This window comes from Podarcis gaigeae, assembly GCF_964106915.1.
Source record: "Podarcis gaigeae genome assembly, chromosome: 8".
Lineage (NCBI taxonomy): Eukaryota > Metazoa > Chordata > Lepidosauria > Squamata > Lacertidae > Podarcis > Podarcis gaigeae.
In genome coordinates, this window is record NC_139684.1 from 67,732,746 (window position 1) to 67,757,326 (window position 24,581).

The 24,581-nt window shown below is 46.8% G+C and overlaps 1 protein-coding gene across 7 annotated transcripts in view; it reads left to right on the forward strand.

Moving 5' to 3' along the window:
- The window catches only part of PTPRU (protein tyrosine phosphatase receptor type U), a 369,964-nt gene that overhangs the window by 237,285 nt on the left and 108,098 nt on the right, over positions 1–24,581 (forward strand). For all 7 annotated transcript variants that reach the window (XM_083750621.1, XM_083750620.1, XM_083750615.1 and 4 more), the window contains exons 9-12: positions 4,825–4,934; positions 9,252–9,453; positions 20,742–20,844; positions 22,788–23,061. In XM_083750621.1, the coding sequence (XP_083606747.1) occupies positions 4,825–4,934; positions 9,252–9,453; positions 20,742–20,844; positions 22,788–23,061 (689 nt within the window). The remainder of the gene's footprint in view (positions 1–4,824; positions 4,935–9,251; positions 9,454–20,741; positions 20,845–22,787; positions 23,062–24,581) is intronic.

A 24,581-nucleotide genomic window follows, 5' to 3' on the forward strand; every position in this document is an offset into this window, starting at 1 on the left:
CCAGCAGGGTTCTTGTTATGCTCTTATGTTTTAAACTGGAATATTTAAGACTGGACACACAAGCCTAACTTTTTTTTAAAAAAAAGATAAAATTAAGAATAATATTTCATTTCCAGGGACTGTTCAGCTTGGCTCCGGCAGACAGATTACAGACCTCCAGCCTTTGCAATCCAACCGCAGAGTCTGACAAAGCCCCCATGATCACAATAAAGTGAATTATAGCTTTAATGCAAGCAGTATTATTCACATAACCCCTAAAGCCTGTTTCTGCCGGGGAGGTTTTGGAAAGGTGCTGCTAATGGTTTTGAATAATGCTTTTGGACTTCCCCATCCTTCTGTTTGTACCTTGCCCCTGCCCCTGTCTGTGAAGTCGAAGGGCTTTGCTTCTCTCTCTCCCCCTTCTGCTTTTCCTTCTCCTAAAGAGAATATAATCACTCGATTCTGCCTAAAATTAGAGGCTGCTGTAAAGCTTGTGTGGCAGATGATACTGTTTGTGAATAGTGATCTTTGCAAAGCAATTGCCTGGTCTGTTCCTCCTTAATGACATCCTTGAGAAAGGGGAATGAAAGGCGGGCTGGGGGAATCTGTGCTAAATCAGTGAATATTGATCCTAGTTATGGCTCTTTTGCTTGTTGTTTGTCATTGTTATTATTGTGGGTTGTTGATAATTAGAGGGAATGACAGGGCTCCACTAATCCAGCCAAATTGCCTGGAGATTAGAGATTTACACAAGGCCCCCGTCAGTGGGCGTTGGAGCAGCTGGTTACGAAAGCTCCAGGCCTGAGTAAATGGCAGACACTCCATCCTTCCTGGCAGAGTATGGTGTGTTTGCAGAAGCCTAATGCCAGGTGCTAGTATGAACCATCAGGACTGGGTTCACAAGGGGGGGGGGGATAACAAATTGATTAATATGAATTGAGGCCCATGTCAAAAACATCTGAGAGAAGGTACAGTGAGGGCTAGCTCCATGTGAAGCCCCCTTCCCAACATCCTTCACCATCACCGACCCCTGAAGGATTGCCGGCTGCAGATAGAAACACTACAAACTACAGAGGGCGATAGCGATCTGCCTGCCATTTCACATTTTCCCCAATGCATTTGGGGGAAAGGCGATAGCTCAGTGCTAGAACACCCATCTTGCATGTAGAAGGTCCCAGGTTCAATTCCTGGCATCTTCGGGTAGCACTGGGATCATCAGACAGAGTTGTTCCGCCTGGCCTTTGGCTTGGAGCCAATTTGATTCCCTCCCTCCCTCTCTCTCTCTTTTTTTTCTCCTCTTTCTTTCTTTTCCTTCTCCTGCGATGAGGCTACATTTTTATATTTTAATGTTCCATTATTTTAATGTAGTATTTTATTTTTGTTTTTACAGTGGTGCCCCGCAAGACGAACGCCTCGCAAGACGAAAAACCCGCTAGACGAAAGGGTTTTCCGTTTTGGAGGCGCTTCGCAAAACGAATTTCCCTATGGGCTTGCCGCCCGCCAGCATTTTAAGATTGCCCGGGACAGCGGAGTAGTCCTCCGCTGTCCCGGGGTTCGCTGCCGCCTGCCAGCATTTTAAGATCGCCCCGGGACAGCGGAGAAGTCTCCGCTGTCCTGGGAAGGCAGGCGGGGGGGAAACAAAGACTTTCGCCCCCCGCCGGCCTTCAGAAGAGGTCGGGGGACAGATTGTCCCCGGACCTGGTCTGAAGGCGGTTTCCATAGGAACGCATTAATTGATTTTTAATGCATTCCTATGGGAAACCGTGCTTCGCAAGACGAAAAACTCGCAAGACGAAAAGACTTGCGGAACGAATTAATTTCGTCTTGCGAGGCACTACTGTAAGTTGTAATCATTCACCTTGTTTTTATTATTGCTTGTAAGCCACTCTGAGCCCGGCCTTGGCTGGGGAGGGCGGGGTATAAATAAAAAATTATTATTATTATTATTATTATTATTATTATTATTATTATTATTATTATTATCTCCCTGCCTGAAAACCTGGAGAGCCATGTTGGTCGGTGTAGACAATACTGAACTTGTTGAGCTCAGCGTAAGACAGCTTCCTCTCTGTTTGCATGTTGGTGTTGTGTCCCTCCAGATCACTGTCAGAAATCCACAGTGGCAGCTTGTCTTCTGAGGCTCAGTTGCCACTGTCAGTTGGCTCTCCCAGGGCCAGAGAAATGGGTGAGGGACAATATCCATGTAATTGGCCTTGCCCAGGGCACATGGACTTTCAAAGCTGTCCAAGAGTGCTGAGTTTGGGTGGTGGCCCTGGCTACAGGTTCTGGAGGCCCTTGGGCAAGAGACACACTGTAGGAACCCTTCTAGAGCTCACCCAGCTTTCCCTTGTTGCTGGCACTGCTGCCTGTTCCATTGCCTTCTTCCTTTAGGTTGTGGGGACTTTTTCAGCCTGAGGGCTGCATTCTCTCTTAGACATCCTTCCGTGGGGCATGCCAGGGACTGAAGGAAACTGGAGTCCTGAAACATCTGGATGGCAGCACAGGTCCCTTATTCCCAGTCTAGATCACACTAGGAAGCTTCCTCCTGCCAAATCAGAAAATGGGTCCATCTAGCTCAGTATTGTCTACACTGACTGGCAGGGGACACTCCCAGCCTTATCCAGAGATGCCAGGAATTGAACATTCAAGATAGATGCTCTTTCACAGAGCTGTGCAGCTCACTGTCTGACCTAATTGGTGTAGCAGGACAAAACTGAGTGCTGGGATCCAACTGGGGGTTGCGTGCATCAGACCCTTCCTGACACTGCTCAGATATGCAGCCTCATCCTTCTCATCTCTCCTCATCCTCTCCTGTCTTGCCTTTAGTTAGCGGGTTGACTGCCTTGGCTCAGCAAAAGGCAATTAAGCCGTCCCCATAAAATAAACATGAGCGAGAGCCGCCTGCCGATTCACCAGGCATGTATTTGCCTGAGTGCTAATTTGAGGAGGATTGAGGGCTCAGTCTGCAGTGATCAACCCAGAGTGCTCTGGATTATGCAAACGCAGTTCGGTAATGGTGTGATTTCTCCCTCCTCTGGCTGCTGAAATTTATGTTTGCAACCTAAGTTGACAGGGAAGTTTCATTCCTTGTATCAAGATGACTTTCCCACAGCCTGTGTGATGTAATGGGTAGAGCAGTGCTAGCCCATATTGGACTACAACTCCAATCATCCCTGGCCACTGGGTGTGATAGCTGGGGTTGATGGGGCTTGTAGTCCTACAATGTATGGAGGACACCGTGTTGGCTATCCTGGGTTAGTGTCTGACTAGGAGAGGTGGGACTTGGGTTCAAATGCCTGCTCAACTCCACAGCTCACTGGGTGACTTTGAGGTGACCATCTCTCAGCCTAACCTACTTGGCAAGGTTATTGAGTCAATAAATTCCAGGGGCAAAGGGAGATCCTGTCTGTTGTACTTGGAAGATGGTGTGTGTGAGTGGAAACATGGGTCCTATCTTTGCCACAGGATGTTGCAACAACAACAACAACAATTTTTTTTATACCCCACCCACTCTGGGCGGCTTCCAATGGAACATTAAAATACAATAACCTATTAAACATTAAAAGCTTCCCTAAACAGGGCTGCCTTCAGATGTCTTCTAAAAATCTGGTAGTTGTTTTTATCTTTGACATCTGGTGGGAGGGTGTTCCACAGGGCAGGTGCCACCACCAAGAAGGCCATCTACCTGGTTCCCTGTAACTTGGCTTCTCGCAGTGAGGGAACCACCAGAAGGCCCTCGGCGCTGGACCTCAGTGTCCGGGCAGAACGATGGGGGTGGAGACGCTCCTTCAGGTATACTGGACCAAGGCCGTTTAGTGCTTTAAATGTCAGCACCAATACTTTGAATTGTGCTCGGAAACGTACTGAGAGCCAGTGTAGGTCTTTCAAGATTGGTGTTATATGGTCTCAGCGGCCGCTCCCAGTTACCAGTCTAGCTGCCGCATTCTGGATTGGTTGTAGTTTCCGGGTCACCTTCAAAGGTAGCCCTGCATAGAGCACATTGCAGTAGTCCAAGCGAGAGATAACTAGAGCGTGTGCCACTCTGGCAAGACAGTCTGCTGGCAGGTAGGGTCTCAGCCTGCATACCAGATGGAGCAGATAAACAGCTGCCCTGGACACAGAATTGACCTGCACCTCCATGGACAGCTGCGAGTCCAAAATGACTCCCATTTCAAAGAATGTCAAATTCTGCATGCAAGACAAGTTCTTGGAGGATACGCCTTTCATTTCCCAGTAGCCACAATGGTTATGTTCTACCTTCACTGTCAAAGGCAGTGAATACCAGTTGACCACTGTGAGAACAGGATGTTGGACTAGATGAGCCTTTGACCTGTTCCAGCAGGGCTCTTCTTATATCCTTAAGCACACTTTGTGTATGTGGAATCTTGCCATCATTCCATGGCTCCCTTTGGTGTTCTGACTGCTGGATTCCAATGCTGGGGAAGATCCATAGTATATTCCTCCCAGGAACATACAGTCTCAGCAAACAGATGGTGTGCGTGTATGCTTGGGTGGACTGGGGGCTGTGTGTTTAAATACTGCCTCATTAATATATAATGACCAACATATGGAAAGCTTAACAGAGCGCTGGGATGGAACTCGGAATGGAACATTGCCCATTTGGGGGTGCAGTTGTGCCCCATGATATTCCTTGATGTAGTTGTTAGGCTGTGAAAACAGTACATCTGTGGGGAGCAACTTTAAACATTGCCAGTTTGGGGAAATGTTTGTGTTCATGATATCCCCTTGTTGTAGTTAAGGAGCTGTAAGGAAAGCTGTCTTAACAAGACTGTATTTTGACACCCACCCAACCACTTTTCTTCCTGAAACCCTTTCTTGTTTCAGTCCCCGGAGGCATTGCTTCGGAGTCCCTCACATTCACCCCCTTGGAGGACATGATTTTTCTGAAATGGGAGGAACCAGTGGAGCCCAATGGCCTCATCACGCAGTACGAGGTATGTTGTAAAGCCCTTTTGGGGATTCCTTGTCTTTTTACCAGCATTAAAGAGATCTTATTTATTTTATGTATTTGCTATTACATTCTGCTTTATCTTTCTGAATAAACACAAAAGTGGCTGCTATACAAAGCACAGAAACAGGAACACGTCAAATGCAAGAAACAGTACAGTTAAAAAAAAGATGAAAAAACCAAGGCTGAGCTGGCAACAGATCCACCGAATCCACAGCAGCTGGAGATAAGCACCAGCTAAAAAAAATCAAATGGAAACAGATATGCTTGCTGAAGCAAAATTCAACAGCAAAAAAGAATTTCAGTAGAATCTGTATGCTTATTGCAGAGTCAACTCTTTATTTGGTGTCTGAAGGTGCACAGCATCATGGTTAGGTGGTCCCTCTGGGGGGGGGGGGGCTAGTCTGTGCACTGAGAAATTCCTCCACCTGATAGATATCCTCCAATCTTCAGCCAGAGTGAGCTCCCAAACAGGACCTCAGCTGTCAATCAGAATGCAAGAAGTTCGATGCATGGTGGAGTGTGATCTTTCAATATATCTCATGGCCCTTTGGGTATCTAGTTCCCCAAGCATTTATGGCTTTACAGGTAGGAAGCAGCACCTTGATTTGCGCGTAGAAACATTATGCAACCTGTGGACATCAGACAACACTGGAGTAATATGATCAGTTGGCCATATTTCTGATGGCAACATTTTGCATCCTTTTACAGTTCCAGACAGTTTTCCAGGGCAGCCCCAAGTGCTCATGTTGCAGTAGTCAAGCCAAGTGTATTAACTACATGATATTTATGATCAGGGCACCACTGAGCCTCTTGGGCTTGCTGATCGAAAGGTCTGCGGTTTGTGTGGCGGGGTGAGCTCCCGTTGCTCTGTCCCAGCTTCTGCTAACCTAACAGTTTGAAAGTATACCAGTGCAAAGCATCCCATTGCTCCAGAAGTGGTTTAGTCACATGACCCAGAAAGCTGTCTGTAGACAAACATCAGCTCCCTGGGCCTGAAAAGCAGAGATGAGCTTAGTCAAATTCAATTGGACTTAACTGTCCAGGGGTCTTTTACCTTTGCCTTTTACCTATTAACTGCATGATATTCACTCTATTAACTTATCAATGAAACGTCCATATGAAGAAAACCAATATTTTTTGAAGCAATAGGCAAACTTTAGATTATGTGCTCGTGTGTGGCAGCAGGCATAATCTTGTGGAAGAAGGATTCTCTCCTGTGTGAGACAGAAGGGAGGCTGCCTCTTTTAAGATGGTGGTTTTCTGCAGGTTTTTAAAGAAGTGCCTGTTTGCTTGTTTGTTACATTTCCACAGCACCCCAAAATCAACATTCTCAGGGTGGTTTGCAATAAAGCTTAAAATACATAAAATAGAACGAGACCTTAAATCTAGGGTAGAAGAAAACCAGAACAATCCAAAACTACGATAAAACCAGCAAGATGGGGACCATGGCAGGTTAAGAGATCTTTGGAACTCTAAAACACTTCCTGAAAAACCGGGGACAGGAGGCGGGTGGGATTAGTAACCAATGTTAGTCCTACTCAGAGTAGACCCCTTGAAATTCATGGGCATTGCTAACATGGGTGACAATTTCAGTGGCTCTACTCTGCACAGAACTTAGTTGGAAACAACTCAGTGTTTTTACCTGGTGCCAGAAAGATCCCAAAGTGGATGGTAGGAGAGCTGGGAGGGCATTCCATAACCAGGGTGCCACCACAGAAAAGGCCCTCTCTTTGGGATCCACCTGTCACCTGCCAGATGTCATTTTGGTCTCAAAAGATCACCATGCAGGTATTTGTGTGAGATTAGGCAATCCATTGGGTAACCTAATGCCAAACTGTTTAAGTCTGTCTAATTTATTCCCAGTAGTTTGAACTGAGTCTGGAAATAGACTGGAAACCAGTGCAGTAGAGTATAGCAAGGTCACATACATCATTAGTTTGTTCTTGTTCTTATTTTATTATGCATTGTGTGGTTTTTATATTGTAATTTTATGTTGTGAACCTCCTTGAGATCTATGAATGAAGGGCGGTATACAAATTTAAATACATCGTCATACCCTCTTATACCTCCTTAACTGTCATGGCTTCTCAAAATAATTGTGGGAGCTGTAGTTTGTTAAGATTCCCCTAACAGCTCTTAACACACTTAACAAACTACAGTCCCCAGAATTCCTTGGGGGTAGCAGATTCCCCAACCACCTCGATTGTGTATAGGGTTGGATGTTGGTGTGGAGCCAGTTGACAGCTCTAGAAATTCTGCAAGCTGTCATGCCAGGGCAGACATCTCAGGCAACAGCACACCTGGGCCTTTGCATGTCAGGCTAGGCTTAAGCAATGGATAGAGGTTGTTTTTTCCCCTCAGCAAGGCATTGTTGTCTCCATTCAAAGCGGAGAGAAAAGGGATACATTGTCTTTTGATAGTTTCTTGAATGAGGCTAGCTGTGTGGTGTGCTTTTTTTTGGGGGGGGGGAATTCTTCCACATCCCCTCCCAAATGCAGCCAGGCAAAAAAAGCCCTCTCTTATCTCTTATTTTCTGCTTTTCTGCCCTCTCTGGCATCAACAAAAATTATTAGAGCGCAGAAACAGCGGTGTGAAGAAAGCTGATTCTTATCTCTGTGCTGCTCTGACTGCCCTGCCTTGGGCTGAATGCTGCCTCCCAGAGAATTGACACAGGCTCCATTGTAATTCCAGAGACATGTTTTACAGTCTCGGAGATTAAGGACAACTTTATAGTTCCTTCCAAACCCCATTGTTTAGAATGCAGAATTCAAGCAGCTTTTCATTTCCCTTTCTAAAAGTTTTCAGGCTGGACCCATTCTCACCGTGGTGATAAATTTTGTTTCTGGACGTACCACTTGAGACTCCAGGCAGGGGATCACAATTGATTGGCTACCCCCTCTATACCAGAAGCATATAGAGCGTGAGTCAGGGTGGGGGGAGAGGGCAGGAGAGGAAAAAGGAATCTGACTGACTGCCCTCCCCTGCTCCTGATCATCCTCACTGGATGTGCTGATTAACACCAGGTGAAAAAGGTCAGAGTAACATCACAGCCGCCCATTTCTGTCTCTGGCCAAATAAACTTTTGCTTCTGTCCTTTCTGGCAGCTGGCATGTGACCCTTGGAAAGTAGCTCATGCAGGAATATGGCCCAAGGTTCCCTACCACTGGTATATTGGAACATTTGGTCACTGGTGAGTGGTGAGCCCTTGCTTGGAATTTGAATTGATAGTCCAGATAGTATCTTGCCAACTACCCTACTGAGAACTAGGGCACAATCTTTCACTGAATCTCTATGGTTGATTTGTTATGGCTTTCCAGGTGAGTTCAGCCCCTGCTTTCTGTTACACATCATAAGAAAGAAAGAAAGAAAGAAAGGCAGTAATAATAATAATAATAATAATAATAATAATAATAATAATGCCTCTGGAAAACACCAGTGAAAGGGCCTCCTTGTTGGTGCACTGGGCTTCCATTCTACTGTTTTTGGAACATAGGAAACTGCACATATCCCATTTTATTCCATTGGTTCATCTTCCTTGACATTCTAATATATTGACTGATAGCAGAAATGGCAGACTAATTAATATTAAGGATGTGCACCCATCAAAGAATTAAGTTCAGACCTTGATCCAGAGCTTTGGAAAACATACTTCCTCTGTCTGCTGTGCTTTAGAAGGCTACACATTTCAGCTCATGGTCCAAGGCTAAGTCTACTATGTGAAAGAAAAAGAAAGAGAAAGAGAAAGAGAAAGCGGGAGGAGGCTTTGTTATCCCCAGATCAACAGCTATAACTTAATCCCTTTTGGCAGAAGTGGATGACATTTGTAGGCATGCTGTCCCCTTCAATGTGTCTAGTTGGCATCAGTCTGTCTTGAGAGGAAATAGAAGAGTGTGCCATCAGAGGTAAAGTCAAACCGTTGGAGAGCTACAGTGCCTGCTGTGGCTGTAGAAACCAGTAAGGGAGAGACATTGAAGCTGGGGTGTCTGTCTCCAGGCACTGCGGTCATCTGAAAGGGATTCCCACAAGGCAGGGTTAATGTTGCCAGCCTGCACGTCATGTCTGCAGACATCTTTAAAATGCAGAGTTGGTCTGCCAACAGGCCTGGTGCCTGAAGCACCAAATTACATGCAAATAGAGCCTCTGTGTGTATGTGTGTGTGTGTGTGTGTTCGATTGTTGCAACCCACCTTGGGACCCTGTGATGAAGGGCAGGTAATAATTGCAACAACAACAATTCTTCACCAGATTTGTTTCTGTATTCTGATGCTGACATTTTCTTAAAGTATATCCATTTCTCCTAGATTAGCTACCAGAGCATTGAATCCTCTGACCCAGCAGTCAATGTCCCTGGCCCACGACGTACCGTCTCCAAGCTCCGAAATGAAACTTACCATGTTTTCTCCAACCTGCATCCTGGGACAACCTACCTCTTCTCAGTGCGGGCACGGACTGGCAAGGGATTTGGCCAAACGGCTCTGACCGAGATCACCACTAACATCTCAGGTTGGTGGCAAGAAGAGCAAAATGTCTGTTGTTTTTTCATCTAGGCTTTGCTCAAAGTTACAACTTGTCCTGGAGTTCTTTGGGTGTCTGCCATTGCAAATTGGATGGGATGTGGTTTGGATGTAGTGACAACATCTGGTAAGCCAGTGGAAGTCATTCTTTTTTCCCTCTTTTCTTTTCTTTTCGTTTTTTAGCAAAAATGATGTGTGTGATGAGCTGGCTTTCTGCTGACAAGCACACCCATATGTGATCATGGCACTGTTGTAAGGCTTCACGCCAGCTGCTAATGCAAAGGGATTGTATTAACAATTCTAGCTTTCTAGTTCACTCTTTTCCCCCACCCTACCCCGGCTTCTCCTCCAGATTTCACCTATATTTTCTGCACACTTCTATTCCCTTTTCTTTTCTAGTTGACATGGCCTTATTTTAATTGTTCCCTCTGCAGCAGTTCCAGCAGGATATTCCCTGCCCTAACTCCGATCTCACAGCTTTGGCATTGCAGTCCTAAATAGTGATCCCGCTGAAGCTTGTAATTACTTAGTTAGCAACAGAAACTTCCTTTGTGGGCTAAGGCGCCCCGGGAATATTACATTTCCCAAGTTACCTGGTAACTGGTATGCTGCTGTTGGAGTTACAAATGGAAGTGAGGAAAGGCATATGTAAAGGTCTGGAGTGTGATTGGTGGTGGTTGTTTGCTGCCACTGTCGGATATAGATGAAGAGTTTCCTATGGTGAGCATACGCAGGGTTACAGAAGGAGTGCGAAGGCATATGTTCTCTGTCTTGCTCCCAATTATGGGATCAGAAGTCCAGTGTGTTCTAAATGTAGAATTGGACTCATGGAATAAGAAAAGCAAGTAGTAGTCCTACAGCCTACCAGAGAGTCAGGTCAAACAAACCTCATATAGTCCTTATTCGAGTCTTGTAAGAAGTGGCCAAGTCTTGCGAAACGTCAGAACAGGCTTGGCACTGTGGGTAAAAGCCTCAGCGCCTAGGGCTTGCCGATCGAAAGGTCGGTGGTTCGAATCCCTGCGGCGGCGTGCGCTCCCGTTGCTCGGTCCCAGTGCCTGCCAACCTAGCAGTTCGAAAGCACCCTCGGGTGCAAGTAGATAAATAGGGACCGCTTTCTAGCGGGAAGGTAAACGGCGTTTCCGTGTGCAGCTCTGGCTCGCCAGAGCAGCGATGTCACGCTGGCCACGTGACCCGGAAGTGTCTTCGGACAGTGCTGGCCCCTGGCCTCTTGAGTGAGATGGGCGCACAACCCCAGAGTCTGGCAAGACTGGCCCGTACGGGCAGGGGTACCTTTACCTTTACCTTACTGTGGGAATTGGGTGCTTCAGGGGGCACTCTATCCATCTAGATCAGCCTTTCCCAACCTGTGGGTCTCCAGATGTTGTTGAACTACAACTCCCATTACCCCTAGCTAGCAAGGCCAGAGCTCAGGTTGAGAACCACTGATTTAGATGCAGCCATGAGTGTGGCTGGGTGGTGGCCCCCTCAGCCTTTTCTCCTTGGTGCTGTGGCACTTGGCCAGCTGAGAGACAACAGCAGTGTGGTGGAAGAATGGCATTGTGGTGTATATTTGCTCCTCCACCTCAGGCAAAAAATGTTTTTATGAATTTCTCTCTTTATCACTAAATCAGTCATGCAGAAACAAGCCCCTAGTCATTAATGATGTGATCAGAAGATCCTGTTCACACCAGTCTCCATGGCAAGCAGGTGGAGGTTTGAGCAGCAACGTGGCATGGAAAACTTTCTGAGTAAAACGCTTCCAGCGCTTTATTTTTCTGCGGAAAATTCTCCCATTTCTTCAGTTCATTAGGCACCACAATTGCAAGTGAATTGCAAATACAGTTTGAGGCCAGCTTAGCAGTTTCTAAGTTCTGAGCTTTATTTATTAACTGCAAGCGATGCTAAATTAAACATGCTAAATTAGCACATTCTCCAGGGCATCAGAAAATTTCCCAGTGCTAACTGAAAATTTCTCAATGCAAATTAGGTTACTTTCCATAGGGTTATTTTCTGGAAAATTTTCTGATCCAACATTTTCTGGGAAACGCCCATCGATGGTTCCAAGCAGGCTTTCAAACAAAATCAGTCGATACCAAACTGGGAGTACAAAATTATGCTATGTGGATTTTCTTTGGTTTTCGTCATTTGATTTTGTCCCAAGGAGATGCGGACATTGGTAGAACGTGGACACCTTGGTGGTGTTGCTGACTCAGCTTCGGGCATCAGTGATGGACTGATGCCACAACTGTGCAACCAAAGAACATTTTCATCACGCCAAAGAAATGGCGTGTGAAGTTGCTGTACATATTCTGTTTCTTGGAAATGCACACACACACACACACACACACAGAGAGAGAGAGTATGGCTCAGTCTTCAAAGCCTCTTTGCTTATTGGCCCATCCATGAAATGTTCAGAGAAGTACAGCTAGTTAGTGGCCGAGGGGCATTGGTCTGATGCCTGGCAGCCTATTGAGAACTGTGCTGAAAGGCAGGATTTTCTCACCATAGCCTGTATCACACATATATTGCTTGGTATGCAAGAAGCAAGAGGCCGTAGACTTGGTATGCAAAAGCATCCTGCAATTCGAGTCCTAGAAATCCTCCTTTTGCAGAGGATTGGGGTCCCTTGTGGTCTCACCCTGCTTCACCATTCTGTGATTACTGGCTCTCCAACAGCCACTGAATGCTAACATTTTGTGCTCCAATACTGACTGCTGCTGAATTTAAACCAGCGAAATGCCTCCAAGTAGTTCTCTCAGAAAGCTTTCCAGGCCCAAAGCTGGCTTCTTGTTACAGTGCGGCTTAAAACATTCACAAGTAATGAAAGCAAACCCAGTTTCCCCTTCCTACTTTGTATGATGGTCACACTTACTCTGACCAGGGACCTGCAGTCAAATAAATGCACCCCCGCATTGCAGTGCAGGGGTGGAGGTGGTGAACTTTTGAACCTTTGGATTCTTGTAGTCATGTTTACTGTTTTGTCCCAGTTGCTGCAGCGGGAGCTTCTGGGCTGGGACCCCAGAGTTCCTGCTAGGAACCTTTGACTCCATGTGTAAGTCCCCTGAACTGTAGTTTGGAGCATCTCTATGGGAAGAAAAATATTCTTAGGCTGTAGACTGTCTCTACTCAAACCTATTGACCGTTGAATCCTTCTAGGCTGGGGAGGGTCTGTTTGGGCTGGGACTTTGCCTAGATAAGAGTGGCTTTCCTAGGTGTGGTGTGTTTCAGTATGCTCTTTGGATTGGACTCCTGGCTTTGTTCATTGGCATTGACTCTTGTCTCTCAGCTTTGGTTCTTTGCTAAACTTTCCCTCTGGCACAACATGGGATTTCTGGTTCCTGGAGCTCCACTATGATAACTGCCTACAACACAGCTGCATCCCTCACAACTGCTAGGCCCTATAGTGGAGGTCCTCCTGAACAGCTAAGAAGGAAGGGTCCACAGGACCTTGTGACTCAGCCAGACCAGGCTCTGGTTGGTGGTTCATGACCTTTAATGGATGCAGTTCACGATGAGGACTCCATTGCCCCAGCAACAAATCATTGTGATTTTGAGAGGTGCTGCTTCATTCTGTGGGTGATTGAGGCTCTCCTGGGAAGCGGATAGTGCTCAGTTATGAGCTGAGAACATACAGGACCTTGGACAGCTCCATGTGCACCTGCTAAGACAACTGCAAGAGATGTTGCCCCTGCTGGAAGCCATAGCCACTGAAACCTCATGTAGACTGAAAAAGGTCTGAAGTGTAATTGGATCTGCCTCCCTGGAGAAGCTGATCTTCTGTGAGGCTGGGGAGACACATGTACAGCTTGTGACCCTTCATCCTAGAGGATGGTGGAAGGGTTGTGTCTTTCAGCCAGAAGGACCCTGAATATAGTACTAGTGGTACTCCCCCCTGAGGAAATAGCCTCTACCAGTGTGGTGTAGTGGTTAAGAGCGGTAGTCTCGTAATCTGGGGAACCGGGTTCGCGTCTCCGCTCCTCCACATGCAGCTGCTGGGTGACCTTGGGCTAGTCACACTTCTTTGAAGTCTCTCAGCCCCACTTACCTCACAGAGTGTTTGTTGTGGGGGAGGAAGGGAAAGGAGAATGTTAGCCGCTTTGAGACTCCTGAAGGGGAGTGAAAGGCGGGATATCAAATCCAAACTCTTCTACCTTATCTTCATCCAAGTCTTCTGTATATGGCAAGGTCATCAGGTCATGGGTAATGCAGTAGGACAAATAGAGTGCATCTGCTGCACAAGTGCTTTCTGATGGGAAGACGTTGGGTTTCTCTGGAGCAATGAATAGCAACTGAGCAATTGTTGCACAAATGCACCCATCGTCTAGAAAGACTCTTGTTTCCTTTGTACCTCACAGCTATGACATGTGTGAGGCCAGGATAGTCTGGTATAGGATGTGTTGCAAGAGAGAGATGTCACAGCTCCAGCCGTTCTTTGGCAATCGGGATGAGTGGCAACTCAGTGCAGCTGAACCATCAGGGTAACCACACATCCCACTGCTCTGATTCCTTTAAATATGCTTTCCCTTGAAATGGATTCTTCATGCTCCAGAGGCCCCCTCCTCCTTTCCCAGCTACCCTGCAGTCAGAATTCAAATGGGGGGAAAAACAGTATGCATTACATTTTACAACCCTGCTGGATAATTTACTTGCATGGTGGTCCAAAAGCTGCCTTGTTTACATTACGGGGGCTTTTGCTCTGGAACACATTTCCTAACTCAGTGGAGCGGCTTTGATGGGATCTATTAGTGGGGGTGGTCTGGGAAAGGAGAAATTGAATGCTGCCGGCCCTGTGTCTTCCTAGAAACAGTCTCAGAGAAATGATATTATCTGCATGAGTGGGAAATGTTGTCTGAGGTGGAATAGATAAGGTGGCATCACTGAGCGAGGAGAGTTTGTGTTTTTCATTAAACAGCACAGGACCTTGAGTGTGCTTTTTCTGCACTGAAGTTGACGATTTAGGGAGATAGATCTTGTGTAGGTCAGATGGATGCTGATGCCACAGACACAAAGACTTGATTTTGTTTGCTTTTAACGTGATAAGCATGTGTGTGTGGCTGGAGTCCAAGAGAGCATCTTTGGCAAAGCAGATGTTGCTTCTTCAATGCATGTAGTCAAAGAGGGCTGCCCTGTCCTGTGCTTTTGTTGTTACCTGCACAGGTGAGGCCACGCCCCCCTCTAGTCACATGCAGAGGAAGCCTGTCCCAGCCCAGAAGGAAACAGGAAGTTTACCTGCTGGCTGGACAAACATTCCTCCCCGTGTATAAACATGTTCACTCTAGGAATGTTGTACTTGACTGCTCTTGTGTTTCACATCCCACAAAAAGTCCCAAGTGCTCACAGAGCAGTCACTCCATCCTCATCATTCCGGCTGCACTTTGTCGAACCCTTTCCAGCTCCTCTCTGAAGTCAGGCGACCAGAACTGTACTCAGGATTCCAAATGTGGTTGTACCATAGATTTGTACAACAGCATCAGAACATTGGCAGTTGTATTTCCAGTTCCTTTCCTAATGATCTCTAGTCTATCATGGAGTTCGCCTTTTTCACAGCTGTCGTACCTGGGGTCAATATTTCCACTGAGCTGTTCTCTGATATAACAGAGAATTCTAGAGTTGGAAGAGACCCTAAGGGTCCTCCCATACAACCTTCTGCAATGCAGGAATTCTGCCCAAAGCCATCGCTGCACTCACACCACCAACCTTCTAGTTAGCAGCCAGACACACTGACCCATTCCTAAGGTCTTATTCCTGGTCAGTTGCCATCAGTTCATTGGACATTCCCATCAAAGCTATGTCTCCTTTCCCTCACATCCTTCCCAAAGTTTGGAGAGTCATTTCTTCTTGTTGTTTCTTACCTACTCAAAAGCTGCAGTGAAAATGACCTTTCTCAGGAATGGATCTGTGGAGTGCTGGGTACCCTGCTCACTGTAGGACTGGAAGCACTCACCTCTGACAAGCTGACAAGTGGATTTGTGGCTTCCTGCCCTTTCCTATCAGCTGCTACACAACATCTTTTTTAAGTAGAAATGCCAGAGATTAAATTTGGGGCTTTCTGCATGCAAAAGATGTTCTCTACTCACTGAGCCGTGGAAGAGCAATTGTTTTTGCTGGCACAAACTTGTCAGAGGGAAGTCACCTGTCCCACAAATAAATAGATGTTCCATCTCTGGGACATAGGATTAACATTGCCTGAAGATGAAGAGATTAGCTTTCGGTTTTGATCTTTTTTTTTTTTTTAAGGAAGCAGCAATACCATAGTTCTTAAAATCTTGGATCTCTTTGCGCTGATAGAACCAGTGAAGTTGTTGAAATCACTGAAATTCTACAGCGATGCATTTTGCGTTACAATCCTATTCTATGGTATCCAACACGGTTTACTCCCTAGTTTAGGATTGCAGCCTGAAAGTGTTGAGAAATGATCCAGTCAATGCACAGAGTGACTACAGCACAACATAAAGCGATGATCACCGACTTGGGTCGTTTTAAAAGAGGATTAGGCAAATTCATGGAGGATAAGGTAATCAATGGCTGCTAGCTATGATGGCCATGTTATCTCCCCCACTGTCAGAGGCAGTTGCTGGTAATTTCAAGAGCTGTTGAGCTCAGGTCCTGGATTTCCTATTGAGGCATCTGGATGGCCACTGTGAGAACAGACTCCTGGGCTAGATGGGCTTCTGGCCTGATCGATCAGGCCTCTACTTAGGTTTGCATTTCTTGTATCAGAAGAGCATCAAGTCTCCCATTTCTCTGTGTATTAGGGATCTGAGTTACACATGAGTGTGCACATGTTATGAAATGCATGCTTTTGCCATTACGACAATGAACCTTTGTTTCAGGAAAATAAATAAATCTTATATCCCAGGCACAGGACAAATGTTTCTTTCTGGATGGTGCCAGGATTAGGGTGGGCAAATCACCCTTATTTTCAATCTGTTACATTGTTCTGTCCTCTTTTTGCATTAACCTCTGATTTTGAAGAGAAAAACAGCAACCTCAACAACATGATAACTTGCATTTGAACACATATTTAAGTATTTTCTCCTAAAATATATGCTTCTAAATGTTTCCCAAATGTCAAAATATGAACTTTAAGCCTATTTTAGGGCTGCAATATTTTGAAGAGTAAAAAAGAGGACACACAAGGAAGAGCAACCGTTTAAAAGGCCATGGATACAACACACAAATGCTATGCATCGCAAGCACCCATGCTCTTCCCCATATTGCACAAAGGAGAATCATTTCAGACCCCATCACACCCCTACCAACATGGGGAGGTAGGGGCGGGAATGGGACCCTCAGCAGTAACAGCAGCTGGTCCGCTTCACCCCACAGAAAATGGGGTTGCCTGTGGCAGCGATTTCCAACCCCGTCCTTCTGCAAACATGGGAGTGAGAGGGGGGAGGAGGAGAGAAACATATTTGTGCTCCCCACTCCTTCCCTACATGGGAAGGAGGTGGCGCTAATGGAAGAATTGGAGGAGGGAGGGACTGAGCAAAGGAGCTTTGAAGGAGGTGGCAGGTGAGGAATGCAAACAGCGGACTGACTGGAAGGGACCAATGCAGGAAGTGAACAAACAGGGAGCACTTGTGTGTTTGCAACATCACCCCTGCCCTCACCCTCCTGCACCAGTGGAACTGGGAGTTTCTCCTAAGGGTGACATGAGGCTTGTTTTCCTTTCCTCCCGAGGAGGGGGTGCATATGATATGTATGCAAGGAAACGAAGCCTCTGCCTCTGCTTCCACTTCTCCATGCTTCCCTGTGGCATTCTGACCTCTCAGAGACAGTTGAGCAGGGATGCAGGGAGAGGAGTAACTGTCCAGAGGTGGCTGCATTCTGTGTTGCCATGACTCACCTGTCCTCAGGCGATCAACCAACAGCCCGTCCTCCTTCGTTGCCTCCAAAACTCCATTCAAATGTGCCACCGCTGCCTACTGTTGATTAAGATGGATGACAAGGTCACACAGTCTCGAGAGAGAAGCTGGAGCACCTGTGGTTCCCAACTGAGCTATGGCTGTGTGCGGGGCAACCGCTGCAGAGGTGAAGGCAGGGTGCCGTTATCATTTGGTGAAAACCCCAGACATTTTGTCCAATTTTTAAAATCTTCTGGGACAGAAATTTTACCCCTGAAAAAGAGGAGATGTCCAGGAAAAAGACAATGTGAGGACACGTCCAGGAAAAAGACAATGTATGGCAACCTTAGGGCCCTATTTTGATGCTTTTCTGATGCTGAGTACTGCATCAGAGCATTAAGGAAGCATGGAAATCAGTGAACGGACAAATTCTAATCCATGCATTTGTCCAGGAGGTATAGAGCAAGTTCATTTGTATTGGAAATAGCAAAGATTGCACCCCAAAGCATGTCATTCCAATTAGAAGATGCAGTGGGATCCCAGAACTTGAAATAGTGACAGATTTCAGAGTCCTTTTTTGCCAAATGAGTAGACTATTACTGATCCCATCAATTGCCCTTTCTTTTTCTCTCTGTTTCAAGTTTTGGCAGTGAAACTAGTCATATCAATGCCCGCAGTCTGCCATATGAGCTCCTAGTTGTGCCAAGGCTGAAGAGCTGCGAGGGAAGTTTGGGTCTGTAGTCAAACAGCCAGGCATTCTGGGAGACAGAGAGGAGGCCAGGCTGGCTCTCAGGAGGAGGCAAAGCTGGCATTCTTTAGAAGATTGTCTACTGCAGAGATAACAGAACCCCCTGCCGCCGCCACCCCATAATATATGCCAAGGGGAAGATTACAGAGAGGAAACAAAATATTCTGCCTTGCAGAGGCACAAACAAGGGATTAATTGGGCTTCATTAACAAGCCATACAGTACTTAGGGCTGTTTGCTAATGTCTGTGGTGTAGCTATTAACAGTGCTGAATTGGCTGAGATGTTTTTTAATAGGGACACAGGAATTAGGAGGCAGCAGGAGGTGGACCTGAGTGACTGCTGATTAATCAGGACCTGCAGGCTGTAAGCAAAGGGGGAGTGAGGGGCAGGGGGTTTCTGCAAGGGAATTGTGGAAAGGTTTTGCTGCATTGGCTGAAGGGACGGCATTGGACAAAGCAAGGTCTGCAGAGGTACATTTTCACTTTCCGGCAAACTAATGATTCTATTAGCTCCTTTACCGGTGACACTCCAGAGTTTCAGGCAGGGAACACTCCCAGCTGTACCTGGCGATTGAATCTGGGTCCTTCTACATGCAAAGCAGCTGCTCAACCCTTCACCATTCTTTCATATTTCGGCAAAGAACTTCATCTTCCTGCTTCTCCTTCCAGTTTTTTCCTTTCAGCCAGCATGTTGTCCCTCCTCTTCTTTTTCACTTATCCAGCTCTGTCAGAAGCAGAGCCAATTAATATGTCCTTCCCCTTCCTTTCTTCCCTTTCTCTTGTCAGAGCAAAAAGAATTGTGGGATAACCATGGCTTTCAGAATAATCAGTGTGCAACATGGATGGAAATGAGGTGCAGCGTTTTATGTTGGCATAAGCCGGGGACTTTATTCAAAAGGAGAGAACTAGTCAAGGAAAAGAGAGCTGAGGGTTCTCAGTTCCATACAGCTGGGGCTACCAGACATCTAGGTCTGATCTGAAGTCCCCAGGCTTGCCTGGTCCCCTCCAGGTGGCAAGTGAATCTTCAGGTGGGCAAGAGTGCCTTTAATAATAAGAAGAATTGTTAAGAAAATTGTGCATACAGCTTGCAGGCTTCAGTCTGGCAGGAGCTGAGTGAAAATGATAACATAGACACTTGAGGGAGGGCTGTCTTCCTCCCCTCCCCTCTCCCAATTAACTCCCATCTCCAGGGCCCACACTGTGATGGTTCCAGGGACAACATTGTGACATCACCAGAAGCCTTCCCTCCTTGACACCACCAGAAGCTGCTCATAGATCTCAGATTTGGGCCCTGACATCTCAGGGTCTGGGATGCTCCTGACTTGGCAGCCCTACACACAGCACACATTTTTCCCCCTCCCAAAGAGCAACCCCCAGTCCCCCAAACATTCATGACTTTGCCTCCCTCTGAAATGTTGTCACATCTGGAATCCAAGAGCTGATTCAGATGCACATCAAAGAATGCTAACTGGCTCAGTTTACCACGTGGGAAGGAGGCAGTTGCTGGCGCTCATAATTCATCCCTCCAAAAAGTGCCATGGGAGTTTTGGTGAATGCCGGTTATTTAAAACGAACCAATTGGATTTGTCTTTCTGATTCATTGTGCTCATGACCTGGAGAGGAGGCCGCCTAACTGCTCTGTTAAGAAGCTGTTCTAGGCAGCGGGAAACAGCTACACCTAGGCTTCTTGAGGAATATGATCTTGGCAAATGCCCGTTCAGCCTAATCTGTGCTGCACCTTCCAGTTTAGTGTGCAGATTGGGATCAAGTTATCTGTGGGCTTTCACACTTCTCAAACGTTAAGAGACAGTTCTCAGCTCAAGAACCCGGGAGCAGAAAAAAAACCTTGCCTTGCAATGATGGTGGTGGGGATAAAGATGTGCCTCCACATCCCCATTCTACTGGTATTTCCTGTTCATGGCAGTGCCATCTGGAGAGGGCTTAACTGATGTCCCCAGGGAGTGGGAGTGGGAGGACCAGATGGAATGGCATCCGATGGAGGCAGTTTTGAGAAGGGAAGAGCCAAATGACATGTGGTCTTTGCCATGGTTGATGGAGGCGGGGGAGACCTCACTGTCTTATATCATTCTCTGATATATCTGGATGACTTGAAGGAGCGTCTCCATCCCCATCATTCAACCCAGACACTGAGGCTCAGCTCCAACGGCCTTCTCCCTGCAAGAAGCGAAGTTACAGGGAATCAGGCAGAGGCCCTTCTCAGTAGTGGCACCCACCCTGTGGAACACCCTCCCATCAGATGTCAAGGAAATAAACAACTATCTGATTTTTATAAGACATCTGAAGGCAGCTCTGATTAGGGAAGTTTTTAATGTTTGATCCTTTATCGTGTTTTTAATATTCTGTTGGGAGCCGCCCAAAGTTGCTGGGGAAACCCAACCAGATGGACGGGGTATAAATAATAAATGATGATGTCTGGTGATGGAGACAATTTTGGTAAAGAAGGAACCAAATAGCTGTTGCTCCCAACCAGAGCATCTATAGGAGGACTTGCACTGCCTTAAATCAGTTTAAACCAATGTAAATGCAGAACCTCTCTGGGTTCAATACATGGCTTGCTATTTCCGATGAAACATCACTATGCTTGGAAGTCACAACAGCCCCAGGATTGTCCTTCTTGAGCTTATATCCTTTCTGATCACTGTCTTTTGTTTTCCTTTTTAGCTCCTAGCTTTGATTATGGGGACATGCCCTCCCCTCTGGGAGAGTCGGAGAGCACCATCACCATTCTGCTGAGGCCGGCGCAGGGCAGAGGTGCCCCTATCAGGTACAGGAAAGCCCATCTACTCAAGGGACTCATGCATACTACCTTTCAGTTTTGAGACAACAAAACTTCATTTATGAAATGGAAGGGGGATTGTCCTTTTCCTGCTGGTGCTTTCTCTCTCCCCTCCTCCTTGCTTTTAAAATAAATATTAATTGCAGTTCCAGAGGTGGGTTGGATTTGGGTCATGACTGTGGTACTAGCAAAGGGCTTAATCCTTCCCATCCCCCCATGTCATTTACCCAGTTTGGAGTGCTCTCGTTTCTTCTTCCAAGGTGACTCAACTTCTGCTTTCCTTGAGGTTCTATTGTATGTAACAGAAAAAGGAGCTTTTTAGCCTCTAGGGAGGAATCTCCTCACACTTATTGGCTTATAGGAGCCAATCATAGTGAAAGGAGGTGAGTCAGTAACTGAGGATTGGCTCGTAGAGTCACTCTGAAGAAGGCATCTGGGAGAAACTCCAAGGAGGAGCTGTTCTGTATGCTCCATTTAGGAATACTGAAACAATACGGTTCTCCACTTTCCAGGGACCATGCTGCAGAAATAGTAACAAGTCTTTGACCCCCTGCAACCCCAGACTACTACACATCCGATTGAGAGCCATCCGCAACCAGAGCAAGAATGGAAATGTGAGGGATATGGCTGGCAGCGTTCCTTTTTGCCATCTTTGTAATTAGACTTTAATGCTGAGAATTGGCGAACGAGATTTGATTCACCCACTGAACACACATGCCTCCCCACCCTAAGGACCTGTCTTTTCCAAAGATGGCAAAGCTTTGCCTGTTGATTTAATGCATCCCTTTTGAAAAGCGCTGGTTTTAACACGGTCTGTGCCACAGTACGAAACCTGCCCGTGAATGCTTTGGGGCATTTAAACATTCCCTTCTGACACACTGTAATTTGCCTTTCTGCTTTTGGCTGAAGGGTAGAGAAAGTTACAAATAGTGCTTCTGACTTGGCATCTTTAATTATATATAACCTACAGCCAGCCAGGCCTGATGTGTGTGTGTGTGAGAGAGATCAGCTGCGCTTGGCCTGCAGGTCACAGCCCTGGAGTATGGAGAAAGGGAGAGGGAGAGGGAGAGGGAGGGAGGGAGAGAGAGTGAGTCTCTGTGGATTTCCTGGGGCTCTTGCTTGAATGTCTTGAGCAAGTGTCTTTGCATCCCATGTGCACCTGCTGGATGGAATCCTCTTCCCTTGACTTTGGCAGCAAGGAAACGCGAGTGCATCATCCTCAAAGCTCTGCGCCTTAAGTCTGGCAGCCGCCTCTTCTAAGACTCCTTAGCCAAGCCATGCATCATCTCCCTTTGCTAGCTATTCCTGTGTCGGACAGCATAGAAATGTTGTTAAATAAATGATCATCATGCGGGGAAAGGGGATGGCGGCACCTCTGCTTCCAGGAGTTACTTGAAACCCACTAGATCTTCTGCCAGGAAGGCTGAACATTTGTAATCCAGTGTCTGCAAGATGATGGTATAACCAGTAGACTCCAGCATAGACGGGCATTGGCAAGCCACAAACTCCCATGACTGTACATTTGACTGCACATGGCTCCCCCCAAAGAATCCTGGGAATTGTAGCTTACCTCTCACAGAGCTATGATTCCCAACACCCTCAACAAGACTACAGTTCCTGGATTCTTTGGAGATTATTCTCCAAGGGTTTGAAAAGGCAGCTGTAAGTGTAGGTGCCAACCCCCTTAATCTCAAAGCATTCTGATTTATTTCAGCCTGGATGCCTCAGCTGGTTAGAGCCTTTGTGCTGATAATACCAAGGTTCCAAGTTTGATCCCCGTATGGGACAGCTGCATATTCCTGCATTGCAGGGGGTTGGACTAGATGATCCTCAGGGTCCCTTCCAACTCTACAGTTCTGTGAAACCATCTGATTTCACCCCTTTCTGTTCTCTTTCTCTCTCCAACCCGCTTCCTCGGACTGTGTCCCCAGCACGTACCAAGTCGTTGTGGAAGAAGACAGGCCTAGGAAGGTCAAGCGGGAGGTGGGGGGCCAGGAATGCTTTCCGGTGCCCCTAACCTTTGACGACGCCATGTCCCGTGGCTCAGTTCACTACTTTGGAGCCGAGCTGCCCCCCAGCAGCCTCACAGAAGCCAAGCCCTTCACGGTAGGGGACAACCAAACCTACAGCGGCTACTGGAATCCACCGCTGGAGCCCAAGAAGGCCTATCTCATCTACTTCCAGGCCATGAGCCATCTCAAAGGGGTGAGTAGCAATGTGTTGGATTAAAATGTGATCAGCTGATAGCCTTCCATAATCTCTGGAAATTTTGGAGCTCTGGGACTACCACCAAGAAGGCACTGCTGCTTCCAGATCAGCTGGAACTTAAAGTGGGGAGCTCACACTGACTGATCTTAACCTGATTGTCTGGGGCCAGCTCAGCCCCCTGGGATTTTTTTTAGAAATCAATGATGCTGAGGATTGGACCTTGCATTTCACAAGGGCAAAACTAGTGCATCATCACTGCAATGGTGGCTGGTGGTATAGTGTCCCATTTGCCTAATAGACTAGCCTGCACTGCACCACTGAGCTACACCCCCTTTCCTGTGTCTGTGTCCAATCTCAGCTGCTTCTGCTTCTTCCTGCCTGGACCTGAGAGACATCCTTGCCTTTTCTAGCAAGGAAGTGAGCAGCGGTGCCATCAGGGCAGGAGTTGGGGGCAGCAGAATCAGCAGGAGACCTTCTGATGCTTAGCTGTGGCCCTTCCCCCTTTGCCATCTTTGGAATGGTGGTGGTGATGGGGTAGAGAGTATGTAAGACCGTTAAGTCCAAAGTCTAAAAATCATCAGACTGCACCATTGGAAATGAGAATACATGGATTTTCTTCAGGCTGTCTACAGAGGGAGAAGGGTGGTGATCTTGCTCAGGCATCTCAGCAAGAGACAATTCATTTGACACCCTTTCTTGCAGTGACTCCTTGCATCTGCTAACATTAGGAGATGTCCTCCAAGGACTCCAGGCCTGTCCCCTGCAGCTGCCCCAGTGGGCTGTTCTGTCCTAATCTGCAAGACGATCAAGCTTGGCCTGGCTTCAACAGCCCAGCTTTCATTGCAGAGACAAATCTGATCTGACTAACCCGAGGTTCTGTTCCACGTCTGGGCAAATCTCTTTCAAGGTGACTGCTGGAACAACGGGAGGCATCCTCCAGAGGATCCTTGATGCCTTGACTTGACACATTTCTGCAGCTTCCATCTGAGCCACTGGGGGTGCAGAAGTGGGCAGGCAATGTATTGCCGCACCTATAGAAGTCGAAGGCTGTAGAGCCACATGAAGGAGTGTGTGCTGCCAGAGAGAGCTGGCAAAGAAGCGGGAAGAGTTGCCATTAAATGTAAATCCATCAATTCAAATACAGGAAGCTGCCTTTGACCAGGTCAGATTTTTTGTCCATGGAGCCCAGGCTTGTCTGCTTTGATGAACAGCAGCTCTCAAGGGTCTCAGCCTCAGACTGTTTCGCACTACATGCTTGCTTGCTAACTGATCATTTCAATTAGAGATGCCGTGGATTGAACCCAGGACATTCTGGGTTCATGTTCTGTGTTATTTTCTGGAAGCAAGGAAATTCAAATGTTACAGGACCACAGACAGCTCCAAAAGAGCTACTTGCTACAACCAATGTTGGGAGAAGATTGAGGACTTTTATGCCTCCTCCAGGCTACACCCACTAAAAGCATTTGGGTTTGTTTTTGTTTTTTTAGTTTTGGGAGGGGAGAGATCACTGGGGGCAT